The sequence below is a fragment of the Mesocricetus auratus genome, unplaced genomic scaffold (genome assembly GCF_017639785.1).
Source record: "Mesocricetus auratus isolate SY011 unplaced genomic scaffold, BCM_Maur_2.0 Super-Scaffold_100031, whole genome shotgun sequence".
Lineage (NCBI taxonomy): Eukaryota > Metazoa > Chordata > Mammalia > Rodentia > Cricetidae > Mesocricetus > Mesocricetus auratus.
The window spans coordinates 426,883-439,427 of NW_024429212.1; the positions used below are offsets into that span (position 1 = coordinate 426,883).

Here is a 12,545-nt window from a genome sequence, read left to right on the forward strand (position 1 = left end):
CATCATCTGCGTAGTTCACGGCAAGTGTCCATCTTGTAGTTAATGATGTCATTCAGGCCACCATAGTCATTAACCTTGAGGCACCACCCCATGCCTGCATTGGCTGCTAGTGCTTCTCCATATTCAGACTGGTGACCTTTCTAAAAGTCTATATTGTACCAGTCTGTCTATACTGCTGTGTAGTGGAATCCTTCAGCAACTCCCTTTTTTCTTAGGGTAGTCTCTAGCCCTTAGCATGGCAGTGGAACTCTGGTTTCAGCTGTGCATTCTCCTCTCAGTGTGAAGCAAGTATAGCCACCCCCTGGCATCCATGAAACTTGGTTCTAGGATCCTCAGATCCCAAGTCACATCATGCTCAAGCCCTTCCTCTGAAATGGAATAGTATTTGCATAGAATTTCATATCCCCCCACATGTTTAGAATAATTATGATGCATTTACAATGCAATTACTATATAAATAGGTTTTATACTATATTGTTTAGAGAACACTAATGCAAAAATATGTGTATGTTAAGTATAGACAGGTCTGTGGTTGTGTGTGTGTGTGTGTGTGTGTGTGTGTGTGTGTGTGTGTGTGTGTATGTGTGTGTGTGTGAGAGAGAGAGAGAGAGAGAGAGAGAGAGAGCTGGGTATGGGACCCAGGATCTCTTACATGCTAAGCAAGTGCTGAACCACCAAGCTATATCCCAACCCCTCTCCTGAGTATTTTTGATGCAAGATTGGTTGTGTGTGCTGATTTAGAATTCTCACATACATAGGAATAGCTGTAAACAGTCCAGTAGTCAGTCTAGGAACTGGTTTGATTATAGATCGAGAGGATGTTATCTGGTTGTCTTCTGTTGCAGAGAGGAACAAGTGCCCATGGAGCTGGTGCAGCGAGGTGATATCATCAAGGTTGTCCCTGGGGGCAAGTTCCCAGTGGATGGGAAAGTCTTAGAAGGCAATACCATGGCAGATGAGTCCCTCATCACAGGTTAGGTGGCATTTTATGTTCCCTCTGGTGGGTGTCATGGTGGTCACGGGTCCATGTGATGTTGAGTGGGCTGAGTGACTGACATTTGTCTCTTCTCCTCTAGGAGAGGCCATGCCTGTGACTAAGAAACCTGGGAGCATAGTGATTGCTGGCTCTATAAATGCTCATGGCTCTGTGCTCATTAAAGCTACCCATGTGGGCAATGACACTACTTTGGCTCAGATTGTGAAATTGGTGGAAGAGGCCCAGATGTCAAAGGTAACAATGAGACTTAAACCATACAATGAAATCCCTCCTTTGAGAAATGATCTCAAGGGGATTTAGCTAAGTGGGTAGACCACCAGCCTAGCATATCAGAGGCCATGGATCCAATCTCCATCGCTACCGAAAATGGAGTGGTGAAGCCACACAGTCCTTATACTCCTAGCTAGTCTAGAGGTAGAAGCTGGAAGGTCAGGACTTTAAGCTCATCCTTGGCCTCGGCCAGCTCCAGACTGCCTGGGCGACATCATACCCTGCCTCAAAGCAAAAGAAATGTGAGGAATGATCTCAAAACTTCATAGCACTACCCATCAATTATCGAGTGGAGATTGATTCCTAAACACAGTAATGGAGGGAGCTTGAACCCAAACCTTAGTCCTGTCTGTCTGTGTACGTTGTAACTTCCTGTGGTCTCAATGCTTTATTTCCATAGGCACCCGTTCAGCAGCTGGCTGACCGGTTCAGTGGATATTTTGTCCCGTTCATCATCATCATTTCAACCTTAACATTGGTGGTATGGATTGTCATCGGTTTTGTCGATTTTGGTGTTGTTCAGAAATACTTCCCTGTAAGTCGGATACCCTGGACAGGATGGTTGCCGTGCTTTCAGTAACTTACTGCCATTAATCCTATTCCTTTGTGTCCTGGATTTACTGGACTTTATTAGCCATTATAGTTAATTTGCTTCTTTCACTTTTTGACAGCAAACTCTAAGTCATAGCAGGGTAATGAGTCTACTCCTGAAGGTCTTTATTGATGATCACTGAAGGTCATGAATATTGCCCAGCGGCAAAGTACAAGGCCGGCCCTGGGTTCTATGATTGGCTCTCATACCCACATGCACAAGTGCCCTTTGCTTTCTCCTCAGAGATAATTCTCATGACATCATTTGGCTCCCAGTTGGGATGCTTTAGGGATTTACAATATTCATTTTGTTGGCCATTACTGAGTTTGTAAGACTCATGTTGTAGGAAATAGATCACAATTTTGATGCCACAATACTATGCTAGATCTTAGGGGGAAATGTATCTTTTAATACCCATATCCACTAATACCCATTTCAGTATCCTGCCTTCCCAAGCAACAATGCTTCTCAGTGTTACTGAAAGCTATATGTCATGATAGACAAAGCTTTTTGATAATTAAACATTTATTTAACAACAAAGTAAGGTGATGCACATTTTCTAATTTTAAGAAATAGGTGAAGAACACTATCGTAGGAATACTATTTTATCAGACTTCAAAAACCAGTGGGAAGTACAGTGTGTCCTCAAAGCAATGTATGTGCTTAGGAAACAGGAACTGATTCTCAAGGACACTTAGCAGTATTTAAAGACACTGTGGTTTTTATGAATGAGTGCTACATGCATCTACATGGAGGCTCACAATTAAGAGGCCAGTAGTGCCAGGACTGAACAGCTAATGATGCACCAATGCCACCAACTGCCTAGCGAGTGGAACATCATCTTATCTCGTCTCATGCCAGGGCTTGTTTTAGCTCAGAGTCATGGAGTAAGGAACTAAAGTCGCAGCTTGCAGGTAAAAGTGCACCAGACATGGCGCATGCCATATACCAAGATGCCTCAGTGTTTGGGTTCTAAGTTGAAAAGAGTCTCAGTTGAGTACTTTGTGGCATCTAAGAAGCCCCTTGGTGCTCTACAGTGACCTGTGAATGTGTTCCTAGAGTTGCCAGCGGTAAGGCCCAGCCTGACTGTCAAGGGCTCTGCTGCTTGCGAAGTCGGGAGTATGTGGTTCTCTGCTATTCCACGCTTTGCCCTCTTACTTTGATTCTTTTGTTTTTTATTTTCAGAATCAGGGTGTGTGCTAATAACTGGGGTACTGCATGTTTCTTTCAGATACTGTTATCACTGAGGCAAGAAAATCATTTGTAGGGAGTGGTTATGCTAGTTTCCAGAAGTTTATCAGTGCCACTAAAATGCCACATGCCATCTTAATAAGAATGACTGTAAAAAAAAAAATCACATTATCTTTATCTCTTAAAAGTCACATGTTTGTTAAGTAATATGCCCTTTTACGTGGATACAATGGTTTCTATGAAAATTAAACAACTTGCAATATACCTTATTTTAGACTTGTGTCTTTTAAAATGAAAGGGATAAAGGATGAAAAGAAGTTGTGATTTGTAATCTCAATTCAGAAAACTCCCTTTTTATTATAGTTAGTGAATGTAGTGGCTCTTAGAATAATGTTCCACAGCCATAGCCATTATGAAAACGCAGCAAGATGAATGAAGTTCCCAGACAGCAAGTGACAGTTTTCCTGTGTGCCACCACATTGTAAAGTAGACCTCTATTTTGTTTTCTTTGGGTAATGAAACATGCACAGAAGAATATAAACTGTTAACTGGAAAGTGCCCCTAGTGTTACCCTTTGCCGCTTTCTGTATTTAATACATTAGACAGAGAATTTAATAGCATTGGTGCCTTTCCACATTGGCACATGTAGCTTGTTCATCATCTTCCTGACAATCGCCCAATACTCCACTGTGCCTACAATTTAGCTGACCAATTCCCCTGTGGTCCTTCCCAGGTTTTGATATTATAATATAATTGTGTATAATTATATTATATATTATATATATCCTTGTATCATCTAAATGTAGATTCTTTGGAGAGTTACTGAAGCTTTCACAGCAATGAAGCCAAAAGTGATAACGATGCCATGGTTGTACTTTCTAATGTGCAGACGTCTGTTTATGTGCATATGGCCTCATTTATAAGCACAAAGCACTTTGTGGGATACCTCGACACCACTTTATTCCTGGAGAAACTGAGGCACAGTGGGGTGAAGTTAGCAGCAGAGCCAGGGTAGGACTTACATGGCCAAACTCCTGAGTTTGTGCTCCGCGGGGTCTACATGACTCCCTCCTGTCCCACCTTGCCTCTTTGAGGGAAGCTGTAGGGAGAAGTTGGGAAGTGGGCAGTGCGGCCGTGAGGTCAACTCTGACCCTGAAGCTGCACAGAATACAGTCATGTTCCCTAAACTCAGCTCACCGCATTCTCAGTTCCCACTGGGACGGCCTCAGCGTGAGATTCCTCCCTGAACGCCCCATCTGATGTTTCTCTCCTCCGCAGAGCCCTAGCAAGCATATCTCGCAGACAGAGGTGATCATCCGCTTTGCCTTCCAGACGTCCATCACCGTGCTATGCATTGCCTGCCCCTGCTCTTTGGGGCTGGCCACACCCACAGCAGTCATGGTGGGCACTGGGGTGGCTGCCCAGAATGGTGTCCTAATCAAAGGAGGCAAGCCTCTGGAGATGGCACACAAGGTGAGCCCCTGTCACGTTCTGGCTGTTCTCTGTGGGAACTCAGATAACAGTTTTTACCGAGTCCTTATAAACACAGTATCTCTACACTGTTTTCCTAAGAGGAAAGCCTGAGGGTAAGTGTTGATGGCTGGAGCAGGAAGCCATGACTGCCTGGGAAAAGCAGCAAACCCCGTAGCAGTTAATGGATGCACAATTTGCTGCTTCGTGGACAGTCACTGACCCCATCTCACATGGTGGATGTGATTTAAGATCTTGACTACAGCAGAAAGAGGTTGGGTACCCTCAGAAACCTGCAGCTGTCAGCCAAGTTGCCAGCTCACACGTTTAGGATTAGCTGAGTCCTGTGACTTTGGGGTGGGAGATGGACAGTGAATAGTAAGACCCTCCGCCTAGGTCGTCATGGTGTGATGTGTTCCTGTAGGTCGACATGGCGATGCGTTCCTATAGTCGCAGCTCTCAGAAGGCTGCTGCAGAAGGTTATGAGCTCAAGTTTTACTGGAGCTGCTTAGTGAGACTGTATCTAAGAAAACCAAAAGTCCCTCTTTGGCCCACCGCACCAGGCAACACCTTATTCATTTGCCCCACCCTGACTTCAGGTGGGCCCTGCACCAGGTTCTGGCACTGGTCACGGCTCCTAGCTTCCGAGGACCTTACAGCATAGTGGGAAGGACAGGTACCCCAATACTGAGTGTTAGGACCACAACTCCGTAAGGACACTGTGCTGGGACCTGGCCTATGCAGGAGTAAGAGCTGAGGAAGAGCTAGCCAGATAAAGTGCTAGTGGGGCTGTCGCAGAGGTGAAATAGTAGGTAGGTGGCCTGAAGCTGTGTAGATCATAAGCTCCACAAAATCTGCTGCCGTTTTCTTCGCTGTTCTCACCCTAGCTAGCATGTGGCCTGAGAGCACCTGGAGACATCTTGTTGAATGAACTAATGAACAGCTAGGAGAAAAATCTCACAAACAGAGAAAGTGTTGGGGGTGGCAGTCAGGAAAGCCTTGAAAGATCACATGATAGAGCAGGCTGCTCCTTTGAGTCACTAAGTGCATGCTGGGAAAGGTGGATGGGCTACACGGTAAGGGTGGACTAGGGAGGTGGGGGTCTTTGGAGGGAGAAGGTCAGTCAACAGTGTTGAAGGTAGAGGCGCCACTGAGCTTGGGAATCCAAACATTGTATGTCCTTCTCTTGGATCATGGTCCAAACAGAGCCACCTGCTGCCCCCTATTTGGTCAAAGGTAAGGTAGTGAAGCTGTGTAGACTGGCAGATGGGTAATGGTTTCTTGGTAGTAGCAGTTGTTGCCTGCAGAGTTGGGAAAGTTAACAGTAGTTCCCTGCCCAAGGTAGGTTGGCAGAAACTCTGCCTTAAGACCCAGGGACTGTGAAAGTTGCCTCCATGTTAAGTCCTGACATGAAGTTGTTCTTGCAGATAAAGACTGTTATGTTTGACAAAACTGGCACCATTACCCACGGGGTCCCCAGAGTCATGCGGTTCCTGTTGCTTGTGGACATGGTTGCACTGTCCCTCAGGAAGGTTCTGGCTGTGGTGGGCACTGCAGAGGCCAGCAGCGAGCACCCCTTAGGCGTGGCAGTCACTAAATACTGCAAAGAGGTACGCAGACCTTGATCTTGGCCTTGCCTTGCCTTCTCTGTCATCAGCCTTGTCCTCCCGACCTTGCCACCCACTTGCCTGCTCAGCTGCCTCAGAGCAGGTCTTCACTTGTTGCAGACAGGCCTTGGTAGTGGCCTTACCATGGTTATTTGTGGAACAAGTGGATAACAGCGGACTCAGGACAGAGTGACTGAGATGTGACCCCTCTGCCTTCTGAGAACCCAAGTCTGAGGTGGGGGGGGGATGGGTCCTTTAATAACTTGTTCTTTATACAGTGAGGGTGAGTGGACACAGTCATTCAGTGGGGTTACCTGTGAGGAGCTAGCACAGGTGAGCTGAGAAGCCTGAATTTGGGGGGTTTAGAGAAACACCTTGTTCTGCCCTAAGCCCGTGGAGTGCATCGGGGACTGTGCCGATGCTGGATAAGTGGCTTGAGCAAATCATCGATTTATGGGGTGATGTGGGTAGCTCAGGAAAACGTCGACAAGGAGGATGTTTGAGAAATTTCATTCTGTCCTTGTCCCTCTGAGGGGCTCATCGCACTGCTGTTTGGCATCCACCCTAACGGGCCGGGGGCAGACGTCTGCTTGTTGGCTGTTCTGATGACTTCTGCCACTTCTCGTTCCTTCCCTGGGTATCACACACAGAGGGATCTGTCTGGCAGCTTCCAAGTAGCTTTGTCACTCACCGCTTACTGAGCCCGTTGTTGTAGTGTAATCACGATCAGCATGGAAACATCTGTGTGGTCTGAGGTGCAATTGACCTTCCTTGGATCTGCAGCCTGTTGGGTCATGAGATACTCACTTAGGGAGGATTTGGTTCATACTGAGAACCAACACTGAGTCTGATGGGAGAATGCTTCCTGAGCTCCTGGTGAATTTCCTCACCCTTCCTTCCTTCCTTCCTTCCTTCCTTCCTTCCTTCCTTCCTTCCTTCCTTCCTTCCTTCCTTCCCTCTGTCTTCTCACTACCCTCACCCCAGTCTTTGTCCTGCTCTCCTGCTTCTTCCACAGGAACTTGGAACAGAGACCCTTGGCTACTGCACAGACTTCCAGGCAGTGCCAGGCTGTGGAATTAGCTGTAAAGTTAGCAATGTGGAAAGCATCCTGGCTCACAGTGATCCGACCGGTCACCCGAATGGGGTTGGCAACTCTCCCACAGGAAAAGGTATTCCATTAGAGCATCCAGAAGCTGGGTAGTGTCTCATCGGGGCCATGTACTATTAGAAGGTAGCAGATAAAAAGTCACGTGTACCTTCTGGAGCCATGGTTCTAGAGCTTATCATAGAAGCTGGGTGTGCTGCGTGCCTTCAGTCACTGGATGTGGGAGATGGGGGTAGAAGTACCAGGAACATAAGACCAACATGGACTACATTGTTATGGAAGATTCCAGCCAGCAAGTATCAAGCATGTGCTTGAAGAGATAGAAGAAACTATTTATTTGTGGCCAGAAATCCATATGTGTGTTGTGTGTCCATGTGCTTTCTTTTTTTTTTTAATTTTAATCTTTAGTTTTTGAGACAGGACTTCTCTGTGTAATAGCTCTGGATGTCCTGGAACTCGCTTTATAGACCAGACTGGCCTTGAATTCACAGAGATCTGCCTGCCTCTGCCACCTGAGTACTGGGATTAAAGGCACACACCACCAGCCACCACTTTTGGGGATGGAGAGATGGCTCAGCGGCTAAGAGTACTGGCTGCTCTTCCAGAGGTCCTGAGTTCAAGTCCCCTAGGGACTGGAACTATTAAAAGGCAGCACATGACATCTAATAATGCCACCTAAATAAAGATATGTGGGACATTCTAGCACTCTCTACTAGTTTACTGTAATGGCTGGAAAAATGTCCTCAGGGGGAAAAAAAGGCAGGCTAGGGAGATGGTTCAGTGGTTGCTACACAAGTTCTGATTCCCAGCGCTTACACAAAAGCCTAGCTACGTGAGCAAGCCTGTAACCCCAGCGCTAGGGGAGGGGGCAGAGACAGGAAGAACAATCGTAATGTTGCTCTTTCAAAGATGGGGGGCTTATCATGTAGGAAGAAATCAGGAGGCTCTAGGTGAGACTTTATCTCATTCTGCTTCTGTCTACACCATCATGGCTTCTAGGCAAGCATTTCTGTTAGGTTGTCCTGACATTAGAGCAGTAATTTGATTTCGTTAGATGCGTATGTAAGAGTGACATATATATTCATATCCCCTCATCAATATACGACTGTCTCAAAAAATAGTATGTATATGTATCACAGAAACAAGCTTACCTGATTTTGTTAATTCACTTTGGGCCATCTAATCCTGCCAGAAAATAATCTAGTCAACACATTCTTTCATCTGACCTGAAATGCGATCCTCTGACCCCTATTAAAAAAAAAAAAAAGAATCAGGGGCTGGAGAGATGGCTCGGCTGTTAAGAACTTGTTTCTCTTGCAGACAACTAACCCAGGTTCTCTTCCCAGTACTCACATGGGGGCTCACAGCCATCTGTAACTCCAGGTCCAGGGGGATCTGATACCCTCTGGCCTCCATGAGCATCAGGCTGATGCACATACATACGATTCATTCGAATTAATTAAATAAATACCTCTAATGGAATGTAAGAACATTACATGATGTTTAATGTGCCGACATGTAGAGTGCATGAAACACTGCATTCAATTTACATTGGTGTTCTTTATACCGTGTATCTATCTTTCTGGTCCTCCAAGGGGAGTGTCACAAGAGGCTATAGTTTTCAGAACAGTCAGATGCCCCTGGGTTTTAGTTCATTGTGAAGCTGGACTGTGCAGGAGTAACCAGTCCCTTTTGAATAGGTACAGGCCCCCAGACCTTCTCTGTGCTGATTGGAAACCGGGAATGGATGAGGCGCAACGGTTTAACCATCTCCAGTGAGATCAGCGACACCATGACAGATCATGAGATGAAAGGACAGACAGCCATCCTGGTGGCCATTGATGGTAATCTCTGCCCGAGATCAGAACTCATAGAATGCAGATCACCCTTCCCTGCTCTGTAAGAGGCCTACTCTGCTCCTCCCACACACACTCCCTTCCCTCCCTCCCTTCTGGTCTCTTCTGTTCCTTTCCTTCTCGCCCTCCTTCTCTCCTCTTCCTTTTGCTTGTCATTTGCTTTCTTTCCTTCTTTTCTCATTTTCTTCTTATTTTGTAAAAAACAAAAAACAAAAAACCTGAGTCTCCCTTTCTGTTTGATGTGTTTTTCCAGGCTGTCTTGTCATCTTCTCACTTGGTCTCTTCTCTTGAGGCAATTACTTCTCTCTTTTTTTTTTTTTGAGATTGTAATATAATTACATCATCTTTCCTTCCCTCTCCTCCCTCTAAACTCTCCAATATACCCTCCCTTGCTCTCCTTGCCCTTTCTTTCATTAACTGTTATTACATACATATCTGTATGTGCTGTTTCTTTCATTAACTGTTACTACATACATATCTGTATGTACTGGCTGGTTTTGTGTGTTGACCCAAGCTAGCATCATGAGAGTAAGGAACTTCAACTTCGGAAATGCTTCCATGAGACCCAGCTGTGAGGCATTTTCTCAATTAGTAATCAGTGGAGGAGAGCCCAGCCCACAGTGGGTGTTGCCATCCCTGGTCCTGGGTTCTATAAGAAAGCAGGCTGAGCAAGCCATGAGGAGCAAGTCAGTAGTGTTTCTTCATGGCCTCTGCACCAACTCCTCCCTCCCAGTTCCTGCCGTGCTTAAGTTCTTGTTCTGACTTCCTCCAATGATGGACTATGATCTGGAAATGTAAGCCAAATAAACTCTTTCTCCCCAACTTGCTTTTGGGTCATGGTGGTTCATCGAAGCAATAGAAATCCTAACTAAGACAATGTGGATGTACATATGTGTATATTTTCAGGGCTGGCCATTTGGTGCTGGTTATCCAATTGGTGTCTCATCTCTGGAAAAGACTGTTTCTCCCATTCTCTATTCTCAGAGTTCTTTAAAAGTTGAGACCTTCCTTTGTCACCATCTCCATCTTGATCCAATGCCAGCTCTGCTCCTAGAAGTCCAGATTGCTTTTTGTTATCTTTGCTTCTGTCTAAGGTGGCAATTCAAAGTTATCCTTCTCACTCACCACTACAGACAAAACAGGAACCCACTTTTCCAGAGGCCGCACTGTAGAAGCCTTAAAGGATGGAGGTCTCTGCAGCTTCCTACTGTCCGACTCAGGGTTGGGTGTGGTTTCTCATGTCTCTAGGTGTGTTAGCATTCAAGGATGGGTGTGGTTTCTCATGTCTCTAGGTATGTTAGCATTCAAGGATGGGTGTGGTTTCTCATGTCTCTAGGTGTGTTAGCATTCAAGGATGGGCGTGGTTTCTCATGACCATAGGTGTCTTAGCACTCATGCACGGGGCTGCCTGGTGTGCTGTTGCTGATTGTGGATGCTTCATTTCAGGTGTGCTCTGTGGGATGATCGCCATCGCAGATGCTGTTAAACCAGAGGCTGCCCTGGCTATATACACACTGAAAAGCATGGGTGTGGATGTGGCTCTGATCACAGGGGACAACCGGAAGACAGCCAGAGCTATTGCCACTCAGGTATGGCAGTGGCCAGACGTTCTCTGTCCTTGAAAATTACAAACAAGCCTACTGATGCAAAATAAATAAGTTAAAAAAAAAGCCGCCTGGTAGTAGTGCTCACTTTTAATCCCAGCACTTGGGAGGCAGAAGCAGGCGGATCTCTGTGAGTGAGTTCAAGGCCAGCCTGGTCTACAGAGCAATTTCCAGGACAGGCTCCAAAACTACACAGAGAAACCCTGTCTCGAAAAACTGAAAAAAAAAAAAAAGTGATCTAAGCATCTGGTGTAAAAGCACACTTCTAATTCCAGCACTCTGCGGCAGAGGCAGGTGGACCTCTGTGAGTTTGAGTTCAGCCTGGTCTATGGAGCAAGTTTCAGGTAGCCACAGCTACATTGAGACCTTGTCTCAAAACCAAACCAAAATAAACAAACAGCAACAACAAAAACCAAACGGTCACTTGAACATTGTATTGCAGGAGTGCTTTTTAGATTCACCTTACTGATGGACTGAGGTGAATCACTTCATCTTGACCCATTTAGGTCTGAGCTTGGGGCATGAGGACAGTATCCATGGATGGCTGCCTGTCCCAGAAAACCATGGCTCTGGTGTGAATGCCTGAACATTGTACTTCCACCATACCGTAACCAGCCAGACATACCAAAAGCCGTGAAAACTTAATTGCTGCTGTGGGTCCCTGCTTTTGTTCAACTCTTACCTACATTAAGGCATTGGTTTCCTCCCTTCCTTTCAGGTCGGCATCAACAAAGTCTTTGCTGAGGTGCTGCCTTCTCACAAGGTGGCCAAGGTCCAGGAGCTCCAGAACGAAGGGAAGAAAGTAGCCATGGTGGGCGATGGAGTGAACGACTCCCCGGCCTTGGCCCAGGCTGATGTGGGCATTGCTATTGGGACTGGCACAGATGTTGCCATCGAAGCAGCAGACGTAGTTCTTATCAGAGTGAGCGCGGCTGCGCCCAGGTCACAGGAGGGGCTGGGGTTGGCAGGAGTCCATTATTCAAGTATGCTCCTCTCCTGTAGAATGACTTACTGGATGTGGTGGCCAGCATTCATCTCTCCAAGAGGACTGTCCGGAGGATCCGCATCAATCTGGTGCTGGCATTGATTTACAACATGGTTGGGATACCTATTGCCGCAGGTAGGTAGGAGCATCTGTCACCTGTTGTGTCACCGTTGGTCCCTCTCCTTCGCTTGCACTGACCAGCCAGACACAGTGTGGGAAGTCCTGAGAGGACCTTGCAGCCTCGTTCACTCTGGCCCGCTATAGGCAATCAAGAGGCTTGGCCATTCATTTAAGGTGACCCTGTTCCCTGAAGCTTTATTAAGACGTGGTCTGAGGAATAAGCATCACAGAGCATTCTGTTACCGCCTGTGCCACACACAGTGACTGTTGTCTCAGAGCCTATCTTAAAAATGAATCCTGCCCAGACTCTAATTTCCTCAAATGACCTGGAGAGAAAAGGTATTTCTGCCTTGGAACTGCTCTTCCTCCCCTCCCACCAATAATAATAATAATAATAATAATAATAATAATAATAATAATAATAATAATAATAATAATGTTGATGATGATGGCAAAGGAACATTCCAGACACTTCTGCGAGGCTTCATAGACTGAAAGGGCCTGAAAGTTATTTTTTTAATTACATTGTATGTGCACTTATATGTATGTTTGTGTGTATATACTTGTGAATGTGTGTGAGTGCATGTATGCCTGTGTGTATGCATATGTGTGTGTATATGTATGCATGTGTGTGCATACGTGTGAGTATGCCTGTGTGTGTACATCTGTGTGTGAATGTATGCCTGTGTGTGCATGCCAGTGTGTGTACTTGTGTGTATGTATGCCTTTGTATGCATGCATGCATGTG

At 46.0% G+C, this 12,545-nt stretch overlaps 1 protein-coding gene across 2 annotated transcripts in view; it reads left to right on the forward strand.

Annotated features, from left to right (window-relative positions):
* Window positions 1–12,545, forward strand: part of Atp7b (ATPase copper transporting beta) — a 66,599-nt gene that overhangs the window by 50,531 nt on the left and 3,523 nt on the right. For both annotated transcript variants that reach the window (XM_005087636.4, XM_013126403.3), the window contains exons 10-19: window positions 846–973; window positions 1,077–1,231; window positions 1,668–1,802; window positions 4,329–4,523; window positions 5,948–6,130; window positions 7,143–7,296; window positions 8,933–9,076; window positions 10,535–10,677; window positions 11,411–11,614; window positions 11,695–11,812. In XM_005087636.4, coding sequence (XP_005087693.1) covers window positions 846–973; window positions 1,077–1,231; window positions 1,668–1,802; window positions 4,329–4,523; window positions 5,948–6,130; window positions 7,143–7,296; window positions 8,933–9,076; window positions 10,535–10,677; window positions 11,411–11,614; window positions 11,695–11,812 — 1,559 coding nt within the window. The remainder of the gene's footprint in view (window positions 1–845; window positions 974–1,076; window positions 1,232–1,667; window positions 1,803–4,328; window positions 4,524–5,947; window positions 6,131–7,142; window positions 7,297–8,932; window positions 9,077–10,534; window positions 10,678–11,410; window positions 11,615–11,694; window positions 11,813–12,545) is intronic.